Here is a 12,194-nt window from a genome sequence, read left to right on the forward strand (position 1 = left end):
TGAGCAAAATAGCTATGAAATATTTAAGTGCCCCAGCATCTTCCATTGAAAGTGAAAAAATTTTCAGCATTGGAGGTAACATTTATGAGCCGGCAAAAAATAGGTTATGCCCTGAAAATGGTGAAATTCTCATGTTTTTGCATTACAATTTAAGGGTTTTACAGTTTGAATATTAAATTTTTATTTGTTTTATATGTTTAAAGTTTAAACTTATAAAACAAATAAAAATTTAATTTCTCTTCTTAACATATTCAATACTCTCTTTTTTATTTAAAGTTTAAACTTTATACAGTATTATACGTTATATTATACTTATAATATGTATCGATGAAAGGAATAATTTGAATTGTAAAATTTTTTTAATATTCAGTTTGTCATGTAATAAATAATAAATATATAACAGAAATTTATTAGGTTTTATTACTAGCATTGTACGTAACATTCTAACAAAAATACCAAAATGTAAAATTGGCCGATTATCGAAATCGATTAATCGGGGAAATGGCCGATACCGATTAATCGGCTAAGTGGCCGATACGACCGATTACCGATTACTTACCGATTAATCGGTGCATCCTTATAAAATAGTACAGTAGAAGCCGTTCTTCCGGTTAAGCCTTAATGCTCTCCCTCTCCCCCAACTAGAGAATTTCGAAAAATCCCTTCTTAGTGCGCGTTTCCATGACGTACCCTGTGTACTAAATTTCACCTCTTCAGGTTCAGCAGTTTGCCCTGGGCGATGATGAATCAGTCAGTCAGGACAAGTAATTTTATATACTGTATTTAGATTGCAAAACTATTTTCTTTATTAATAAAGCCTTAAAAGATAGAGAAGGCATGTTAAGAATCAAATCATATAATTGCCATTAGAAAATTTCCGGGCTGCAATTTTTAATCATAATTTTAAAAAATCACGTAACTTCCGGCCCAGAAGGGAAGTTCTTATATACTTAATCGGGACCTCCTGCCCGTAAGTTTTCCATATCTGGTCTCGACTTTCATCTAACTCCGTTCTCGAGATTAAGGAAAGACGGACGGGCAAATGACAGTGGGAATTTTTAAGTTAGGATTTTTTCAAATTGCAGCCCGATTATTCAACTGTCAATCATCTGAACATTTGATAGAAACCGCTAAATAATTAGATCTAAATTGACTGAAAAATTGCTCCTAAACATGGACAATTAATGAGTCAAAAGACTGGCGAGTAGCCACAATCATCACCATTTGCGTTTGAAATATTGTATCACACCAATAATATTGTATCAGATTCCAATGCTGGTTAGCAAAACTAATTAATTAAAATTAAAAATCGCGTTATATTTAAATAGCAGAGAAATGAAGCGACTGTACAACTTTCCTCGCTACTTTTCAATTAAATCCACTTCCCTAATCAGTCTCATTCTGCTCCCATTTTTCAAACTTTGCATTGCATGTGCCACCATGTGAGGTAATGCCAACAAAGTTTTGTGCTCTTAAAAAATACTTCAATCGAAATTATATACTTACATACTTAAATGAAGAAATTCTTTTCAACACCACTGAACATGGTAATGGTCTTAGGTTTGCACCTCGTCAACAGACTGGAGTTTTCCAGGATTCTTCACGTTTGTAACACCTAAATAGGGCCAGTTTCTTTGTTTTCTGGTTGGACTCATTTATATATTTCGTCACTAGTGACCGTATGGTGCCAATCTAATTCAAATAGCTTTCTATAGTATATTTTTTAAAAAGCCTCTAGTCATCTTCTGGCTTCCTTGTAAGAAACTCATGCCTCAAAGCCATATAGTATACTACTAAAGATGCATGTATCCAGGATTTTTAATTTTGCTTTTATTGCCATGTCAAATTCTCTAAGATTGACTGATCCGGACACAACTCATGACAACAGAAAAAATCCTAACTACACTCAGAATTGTAAGCATTAGTGAGTTTACTGTAGTCTAATTAAGATTAATTAGCTCAAGAAATTTATTAAAATTTGAAATGGAATAAACTGAAAGCGTATATATATACGCTTTCTATATACATATACATATATACATAGCGTATATATATACACACGCTTTGAGTTTATTTTGTTGTATGTATGCAAAATTCTTTACATAGGAATTCAGAGATGTTTTGAAGGGGTATTTCATCTTTCACCTTTTCCATTAAATGCATTCAATGATGATAACTTTTACACTACATCAGTGTCATTAGAATTATTGCAGGGAGTCATTTAAAATGTTAAAAAGTCAGCAATGAGTTGCGTAAATTTCCCGGCAACATTTAAAACTGAGGATGTCACCATCTGTTACGATATTTTAATTATTGTAAAATATTATACTCAAAGATTTTTCAATTATAAATTTTTCAACATTTACTTAGTTTTAATTGGAATCTTAGGTTCTATTGCATTTTACATTTGTAAACCATAATATAAAATTTGGTAACTTCATATTAAAATTTTTATTTTAGTGGTCTTTAATACCTTGTTAATTACTATAAAGAAAACAAATTCTAAATAGTAGAAGAAAAATATAATTTATTTTAATATAATGAAAATGATTGAGTAATTGTCAGTTTTAATCAAAACATGGCTATACAAATATCTAATAAGTTACTTAATAATGAGGGGAAAGAAATGTTAATTTTGAAACCTGAACAAAAATGAGGCAGATGCTTTAATTTTTCCATTATCCGTTGCAACACATCTGCCTCTGAATTATGGTCATTCTATATCTTCTGGTCTAACAGGATGAGACAATGGTATAACTGATTTCTTATTCACATCGCGTGATAATGCTTTTCTCATATCTGCAAACATAATATGTTTAAATTAAATACTGTAATCATATAATAATCAGAATATAATATGAAAAATTGCTTATTAACAATACATTTTGAATGAAATTTAAGAACTTGTTATTAAACAATTTTGACAAACTCCAAAGATGTGCATAAGTTTTATATAGTCAAACCCCATTATTAAATTATCAGTTTATGCAAATTTCGTTTAGGTGCAAAGTAGATTTGCAGTTTCATGGATGAGAATAGGCATTTAAATGTTAATGAGTTTGGTTAATATGTAAAACAAGCATATAATAATCCCATGAGTTATATAACAATTATATTATGTTCTTCAATACAAAGCACACTGCTTCCAGATTCCCCAAAGTCACATATTCAAGCCATATTGTGACTAAGAGAACATTTTTACTTTAGTGTTAGTCATAATGCTTATGACAATAATGTATCATTGTTGGTAGCACATTTTACACCACAGTAACAATGCTCACTCTGATTCAAAAAATAATAGTTTCTCTTATAGTTGGTACTTGGTACTCTTTAACATTGCTGAATGATTTGTTAAGACAGTTAATATTAGTTATTCAATTTGTATAGAATAGTTAATTTATTTCAGAAGGATGATCAAAACAGATGACATTCTGAAACATCTACAATGTTCAATGATGTTCTGTTTGAGTAATTCTAATAGTAGACAGAATTTAAATATTAGCATCCACTAATGGACCTCTCCTTTTCTCTCTCTCTCTTTTATTTTTAACTATTGATATCAGTCAACATCCTTCCCCAGTTGCCGATCGTGTAGTGGAAACCAGAATTTAATAGAATTGAGAGATTTTTTATTAAAAACCAGTAGTTTTATAAAAAGTTCTTATCTATGTTGAAACTGTGCCTTTTTGTAGACTGTGTTTTGAGAGACCTTGAAGTGTTGCTATTAGACTTTTTCACATCTACTTTATTCTCCTATGTACAGTACACTACTTTGCAGTCTTTAAACTAATTGTACCAATACATTTCCGTACATTCAAGGTCTTTTTTGAAGAATTAAGTACAATATTTGGTACGTTCAACATAAAATTAGCCCCCATTTATAAAAAAATTACAAAACTAAGTGATTAATCATAAATCTGAGATTAAGAAAAAGATATAGGTGAAATAACAAATGTTGTATATTCTATCCCATGTACCCCAAATGTATATTCATTTTTATCTCTCCTATGTAAATTTGAGAATTATCATAGGTACTACGATAATTCTCAAATTTACATAGGAGAGAAAAAAATGAGTTGGGTTAAAAGAATATATTGCTGATTTAAAATACAATAGAATTACAGTAGAGTGTCGATTATCTGAATGTCGATCAACTGAAAGCGTTCCAGTCGGACTGTGTTGTGCTGAATCAAATGTTTTTGATACTAGATTAACTTCTGAAGTATAAATTTTTTTGTTTTTATATATTTCTATATATTTATTTTGCTTGTACAAAATAAAGAAATAATTTTTAACGATACAATAGCCATNTTATAATTAAAATTTAAATGAATCATTCTGTGTGCATCATATATTGATCTAACGATAGATATTGTCTCTTTGTTTCTTTAATTTGGTACGAACCTTACATTGAATCCACCAGTAGCATTATATAAACAGCATGAAAACCTTGCTGCAAAAGGTTTTTCATGGTGTTTTTCTTCTTCTAACCATAGACAAACTAGTGTTTCGGTTATTTAATTTAAGCTTCATCTTCCAAACCCGCTTCAAAATGGCAGAATGAAAATAATTAGAAAACATTCCGACCTTGACTTATGCAATTTTTAAGTTTAAAGAATACTTGACATCATTCATCTCGGGGGGGGGAATTCATAATTCTATACTTATATAATTCTATTATAAAATCTTTTATCTATTTGTCTTAGTAGTCAGAATTGCAATTAAAAACGAAAGCTTCACATTAGAAAATGATTTAGGTCAGAACTAATTGAATTTCTTGCTTATGGCAATCTGGTTTGGTACCTGACTGACATATAAATCGTCACTTTCCAGGTTATTTATCGCTTTATCGGTCCAATTTCTGACAAACTAACTGAATTTATTACGCACGCTACATAATTCGATCAGAAAGTAAAGTGAAATCTATGAATCGCCATCAATGAACGTTCGTCTGATCAAGATGATTACCAAGATTCTTTATTTCGTGTTAATGATAAGTAATTTGCAAGCTCAAGCCGTAAAATACCAAAGTAAATTAGCTTTTACATATGTAAAATTATAAATTTTCGCGAGAATTATCTTATTATTTTGATATCTTACAGATGAAACTGAAGAAAGATGTCCCGGAGTTTACGACTGTTTTCCGTCTGATGGAGATTCTTTTGATCCAGAAAGATTGCTTGGAGAAATGGAATTTTTGTCGACTTCTTCACGTTATACAACGTATTATCTTTACACTAGAAAAAATCCAGAACATTACCAAATTCTGATTGACGGAGACGTTGAAAATATAAAGCAATCAACATTTGATCCTCAAATTCCAACAAAAATGATCGTTCATGGTTATAGAAGAGACGCTTTTGATGATTGGGCTCAGGTAACTTTCATAAATTAACAATACTCTGATCGTTCTTAAGATAATTATCGTTAGAAACATTCAATTAACGATACTCCTTCCCCTGTGGATAGTAAGAGGGTCCTTTTACTCACACCCAACGTGGATTCGGCCTGATCCACAATAGGAGCCTGGTCGAACCCATGTTGTGGTGAGGGACAAGCCCTAATCGCATTTGAAAAATTTACATGGAGTTCCCTTTAGAACTCGCCTCCGGGTTCCTCAGAGAAAACAGACTGACTTAATAACCACTCCGCCACTCAGATGTCCAATAAATAACACTCTTATTTACTCTTATTATTATAATTTATAGATGTTGAAAGGCGCACTTTTAAAACACGGAGAATATAATGTGATTAGTGTTGATTGGAATAAAGCAGCAACGGCCTTCTATCCTTACGCTATCGTCAATACGTATAAAACTAGTAAAGAAATCGCTCATATGATTTCTTTTCTGAAGGTAAGATTCATTTTCTTTTTAATTTTTCCTAAAAAAATTCCATACTCTTACTATAAATACGAATTTTTAGGACGTAACTGGGTCAGGTTTAAGCCAATTTCATGTAATCGGTACGACTTTAGGGGGTCAGTTAGTGAGTTACGTTGGTAAGCATTTGGATGGATTAGGGAGAGTAACAAGTAAGTATATCTTACAGGTTCATAAATTTGCCTTTCTATCGAATCAAAATCAAACAACGAACTTTGATTTAGGTTTGGATCCTGCTGGTCCCGGTTATCTGAAGAATCCTCCAGAACATAGAATCGATATTGGAGATGCGTTATTTGTAGATATTATCCATACAAACGCAGAAGAGAGATTTAAAGGTAGAGTCGAACCTACATTTAAGGCCATTTTTCAGGATCGTTTCTTTTTGAAATGTATACAAAATAACCTCCAAACAACGGCCACTTTTTTATGTCTCTATCGGTGATCGTTGTTCAGAGGTTCGACTGTGTTAATTAAATTTACTAGTGGAATTAAATAGGTAAAATTTAATCTGTTTTTAAGGATATGGATACCCTTATCCTGTAGCTCATGTAGATTTTTATCCAAATGGTGGAGTCAATCAACCTGGTTGTCTAGATGGGATCATCGCTACTCTAACTAAAAGAGATTACGATAATTGCAAGTTTATTTCTATTTTTCGAGTTTAAAATAAATTTAAATTAATTATCTAACAATTAATTTTTTTTTCTTTACAGTTGCCAATGCTGCATTTTGTAGCCATAGATGGGCCAATTTTCTTTTTATAGACAGCATACTTAATCCTCAATGCCCTTACGTGGCTTATGCTTGTTCCGATTGGGACACATTCTTAGAAGGACGATGCGCCGATTGCGGAGATGATGGCCAAAATTGTGCCGTTTTGGGACTTCAATCGGATACTTATGCTCCTAGTAGAGATGTCAAAAATCCCAGAAAATACTTCTTAAAAACGAATAGTCAATGGCCATATTGTTGTAAGTAAAAGCAATAATTATTTAATAAGTTCCGATATATGTTTTTTGCTCTAGTCAGCAAAAAAAAACAAACATTTCCCAATTTAATATGAAAACATCTTTTTCACATTAATTTTACATGCAGTCATCATTAAAAACATTATTTTAATTGATAGAAACGTAAGATTTCATTATAAATATAACATCATCGGAATCTACAGTGTGGGTGGAAAGTAACTAGGCATTGATAAATCGCTATAATTTCTATATTTCTAGGCAGACGATAAAAATTATTTGATATGCACCTTATTAAATAGAAATACGGAGTCATATCTTAAAATTTAATGTAGGTACAAGCGCCATGCACTAACCACACACATGGGAGTCGGTTCTTTAAAAGTTGAGGTATGGAAAGCAGGACCTTGCTTTCACAAAACGGTGATGCATTGCTTAGAGTTAGAAAAGTTTTGATACTTTGGATTATGTAAGAGTTCGATTGGTCAACACCAAGGAAAAAATGTGTTTTCATACAGAGAGCAAGTAGTTCGCCTTGCATTAAATTATAAATAATTTTTTCAATATTCTGAGGTATGGAATTCCATACCTGCAAAAATGTGAGGTATGGAGTCTTCCATACCTTCCATAGTGGAAACGACACCCCTGACGACACGTTTTCTTCAGATCATGATGTAAATGGCCGGGAACTTCTCTGTGTGTCCACAACCGAACCTATGGTCATTTTAGCTTCGATTGATAATTTTCGATTGTTTTCAAACGAATTGTGGCTTGACATCCCTTTACGTAAGTCACCATCTTTGCACAGCAACCACTAATTTCCACACCTCAGCGTGCAGCAATCTGCGATCATTCCTGAATAAGTTGTCGGCCCCCCGTTTTTTTGGTCTCTTTCGGTCACTGCACTTTTGAAGCAGGATTATAAAATTCTATATAACAATTATTAATTGATGTATACACCAATAGAAATTTTATTATGATTGCATTATCATCATTAAAAAAAAATATGATTTCTCAATTCCTAGTTACCCTGTATATGTTTTTTTTTTTTTTAAATCATACTGTGTGTGATTTTTCAATACAGTATATCTAAAATCAATGGAAATGTATTTTAAATTATTTAATACATAAATTAATTTATTTAAGTAAATTGCTTATACTGAAACACTAGTCGCGAGTTTGTGCCTCATCCACAGGCTGGCAGCGTGGAGTTTCCGGATTTTATTCACGTGTTTGATACCTAATTAGAGGCCAGTTTCCCACATAAGTTCTCTTCCCAAAGAAATCCATTCCGATTGGATCGCGTTCTGTCACTCCGTGGAGTGCTGTGTGATGGCTTCGTGCAATCACTGATGATGGATCAATGGTTGCATCTAACAATAGTATAATTTTTTTTCCTTTGCTCTTTTTGCCTTGATGGCACTAAGAAAACCTTCACATTTAATCGCATCCATCGTGGATTGGAACAGGCGCAATGGGGCAGCCGGGTTTTCTAACAAAAACTTGCTTGAAATATGTAATTGTGAATAATTCTAATTTTCTAACTAGCTACTACCTACGTAATGCTGGGTATCGGTCAATTTTTATTACAAAGTCCCGATTTCTGGTTTTAAACTCATGGCAACCAAAAAAATATACGTAAAAAATTAAAAAATAAAAAAAATACAGGTAACCTGTAAATGCCACTTAACTGGACTATATAATTCAACTGATTTTTTAAAATAAAATACACACTTTTTTCTTATACGGTATGTACTGTATATATATTTCCTATACATTTCATTTAATCTTACGTTAATTGTTAGAAATTTTTAATATTAATTCATCTGAATAAACCGATAAACTATTGTCAGTGATACTTTCGATTATCTGTTTGTATTATTTATATACGGCAATGTAACACGTGGACGATCTGCCTAGGGGTTCCCAGGAGTTCTTTTTATGGGAAACTGGCTCCTATTTAGGTATTACTAACATGAAAAAAAATTACCAGTGTTTAATAGTTTTAGAAAGATTTCAGGTGATTTCAGTCATCTGGCCATTTGACAGAAATCTTCTGAAATCTCCTTCAAGAAGACAAATTAGTTTGATATTATCTAATTTTGCAATGTCGAGATTTAATGTGAAACAATACAACATTACAAACTGGAATAAGGAAATTTAGAAAGCATATTTTAGAGATCGTGTCAAATTGAATTTCGAGGAAAAAAATTGTATTTCGAAGATCACCCTAAGGAAAAGTGATGCTCCAAATAGCTATATGTATATATAGGTCAGGTATTCGAATATGTCGAACCGTATTGTCAAGGTATCGACTTTCCGATTGATGCAATTTTAATTCTATTGGTATTTTTCTAAATTTCTGAAAGAAGGATTATGTTCAATATATCCGTCGGCGTGGAAATTATATTGTAAAACAACTTGCTGAACGAAAAACTACCCATCTAGAATGGTATTTTGTCTAATTAATAATGCATTTTAATGATGTTTTAGGGGCGGCCCCACCCTACATCTTTTCCAGTCAGTCCCGTAGCTAGGAACAAATCATTGGGAGTTACAGGAGCAAACTATTTTTCAATCTTTTCCTAATAGTGGCACCTATAACCTGATAATGCTTTGCAGCACCCCTACTTGTTTATTAATGTAGCTATTGCATTTTTGTACTGCACGTAAAAATTGTTATGGAGCTGCTCAGCTTTATATTTACCAGTATCTCTGAAGTGTTGTGGCACCCATATTGAATACCACTGTGTTAACTTCAAACTCATCATCCACGATTGTGAATATAGCCATGGATTAAGATACAAATTATATTAACATACCTTAATGGCAATCATTAATGTTTTTGGTCATGTTAAATGACCTTAAGGGAGCTTTTGTATTATATTTTATACATTCTAAACGTAATGTTCTGTTTACATTTGTTCCTTTTGAACTTAATCTTACCTGAAGAATGTCATTTTGCTGCAAAATCAAGAAATGATAGTGTAATATATGACATGTTTATGGGGTTGGTGTGGGTGTTGGATCTCTAGAGGCTTTAGGAATAAAATTTAAACCAAAAAAGTTCGTCTTAAACACCTAGAAAACTTGAATTCCTACCAAAAGTTGTATCAGAATTGTAATGATTTAAATTTTCGATTGTACTGTTCAGATCATCCTCCCAGATCATCCCCAGTGCAAAGTCTTAGACCAATAATTGTAATTAGCATAAAGATTAAAATGCAATATTTATTTTACTTCTAATTTACTTTAATGCATAAAATCGGTTTATTTTAACATCTGATTCAAAACCCTTGTGAATTTCTAGTGTATCACTATCAAATTATTGTAAAATTAAGTAGAGAAGGTGAAACTCAGTACGGTTCCTTATATCTAACATTAGAAGGTCAATTTGATAAAGTTTCCTCCCAGTTAAGTAAGAAGTAAGTATGAAGTTCTCTACTAAAATTATATCATTTTCTACGATTTAATTTACCTTATTTTTATTTGTAGTATTGAAACATTTGTACCTGGTGAAACTTATGTCTACTTAGTTACAAGCCCCAAAGATATTGGCCCGGTCGAAACTGCTAAAATATTTTGGCTCCGTTCTTTATACAAAGTACCCGATACAAAGGATCCAATGTTGTTCGTGGAAGCTATTCAAGTTAAATCCATGTCGACACTCGAAAGGTAAATTTCAATATCAAAACTAATATCAATACTTAAATAATTTATTAAATATATATTATTTTATTTACGTAGAAACAATCAAATATCTTCTCTGTGTGGAAACGGTGGAGCGATACCCAATTTAGATCAAGTTCTGACAAAATGCTCTGAAAGGTTAGATTTACGTCCGAGTGATCCCATTCCCAGAAGAGTGAAATTTTTTGGAGAGAGAATTGGGAAACAGTACGAAAGAATTAAAAAACCAAACGGAAATCCATACGACTACAGATATTTTGTTCAACACTCCATAAATCATCAATGATTTACATCCTGCTCAATATATTAACCCAATATTTCTCAAACTTTTTAAGCCAAAAAACCAGTGAAATGTCTCAAAAAATCCTATGTACCACTAAGTTACTTAGGCCCAAGTTTTTTATTTAAACTTACTTGGATGTTACTAACATTTGGGCCTACTGTGCTGTTTATAAATGACACAGTAAGACCAAAATGCTGGTAATAAATCTAAAAGCATGTTTTGAATACGTATGAAAACGTAATTAATTTGGAAGTGTTAAATTATTACTGAACAAGGTTTGAATCTTTATTAAGTCTGTCTGCGGACCACCTGTCCCATCATCACAGACCATGGGTGGTCCGCAGACAACAGGTTGAGAAACGTTGCATTGACCTATTTAAAATTAATACTTTGTATCATATTTCCATTGTATACTTTATGCTAATAAAAAGAAAGTTTGGTTTATAATATCGTTTATAATTTTATGAAAAACTAGCTGTTACCCGCCACTTCATCCGCGCGGATTTTGCAAGCAAACCCCATTTATATTTAGTATTTCAACAACCATAGTACAGTAATTGTTATATAACACCTGCCGCTGAGAATGATGAGAATTGCCGAGAACCAAACGAACTATTTTCAATTTGATCAATTTTCTGGAACGTTTACAATCGTTCTATAATCGAACCAATATGCAATAACAAATTCGAATTTAAAACGGTTCGCACATTTGGTTAAAAAATCAAAATATATGAAAATAATTATAACAATGTCTGAAATGTTATCAATTTAAGGGAAAGTATGGAATCAATTTCAAAAGTCGTTCTTCAGGTTAAGCCTTAATGCTCTCCCTCTCCCCCAGCTGGGGAATTTCGAAAAATCCCTTCTTTGTGTGCATTCCCATGGCGTACCCTACTAATACTCAGTTAAAAACAAAAATTCGCATCTAAAATAGTAAGGATGCACCGATAAGCAAAATGGCAGATTACCGATTACCGATTAATCGGCCATGCATTATCGGCCGATACCGATTAATCGGCCATGCATTATCGGCCGATACCGATTAATCGGCCGATTAGTGTTAATAATTTATTACATTAATAGTGTGAGATCCTGAAGTTAATTATACAGTTAATTATAATGTGGAAAAAACCCATTTTTCTCCACCTGGTATTTCCATCTCCCTCGGGTCAGGTAAACAAGAGACGATCGAATATCTTCGCAAAATCAACAATCTCTTCCTTTGTTTCTAAAATAAATCTCAACACTTAATTGTTGACGCATGGAAACTTCGACACTGTTTAAAAAGCTGAAGTGTTTCTGTGTTTAACAGAAACAAAATATATTTCTTTAACCGCTGATATTTGGACAGCAACTACAAACAATTCTCCT

The 12,194-nt window shown here is 32.3% G+C and overlaps 1 protein-coding gene across 1 annotated transcript; it reads left to right on the forward strand.

Annotated features, from left to right (window-relative positions):
* The first annotated feature begins 4,960 nt into the window (after positions 1-4,960).
* Positions 4,961-10,826, forward strand: LOC111631236 (pancreatic triacylglycerol lipase-like). The gene is made up of 10 exons (XM_023375440.1): positions 4,961-5,030; positions 5,103-5,377; positions 5,709-5,855; positions 5,926-6,034; positions 6,107-6,220; positions 6,405-6,525; positions 6,621-6,856; positions 10,161-10,275; positions 10,346-10,525; positions 10,598-10,826. The coding sequence occupies exons 1-10, from the start codon at positions 4,961-4,963 to the stop codon at positions 10,824-10,826; spliced, it is 1,596 nt and encodes a 531-aa protein (XP_023231208.1).
* Positions 10,827-12,194: the final 1,368 nt, after the last annotated feature.

Source organism: Centruroides sculpturatus, unplaced genomic scaffold (assembly GCF_000671375.1).
Source record: "Centruroides sculpturatus isolate CEXI.00-Female unplaced genomic scaffold, Cexi_2.0 scaffold20, whole genome shotgun sequence".
Lineage (NCBI taxonomy): Eukaryota > Metazoa > Arthropoda > Arachnida > Scorpiones > Buthidae > Centruroides > Centruroides sculpturatus.

What these genes read in the sequence shown, in the direction of transcription:
- LOC111631236 (XM_023375440.1), top strand. Translation starts at nt 4,961, where the DNA reads ATGATTACCAAGATTCTTTATTTCGTGTTAATGATAAGTAATTTGCAA. An exon ending in CTTTTGATGATTGGGCTCAG is followed by an intron (nt 5,378 to 5,708) that starts GTAACTTTCATA and finishes TATAATTTATAG; the next exon opens with ATGTTGAAAGGCGCACTTTT. An exon ending in TGGATTAGGGAGAGTAACAA is followed by an intron (nt 6,035 to 6,106) that starts GTAAGTATATCT and finishes ACTTTGATTTAG; the next exon opens with GTTTGGATCCTGCTGGTCCC.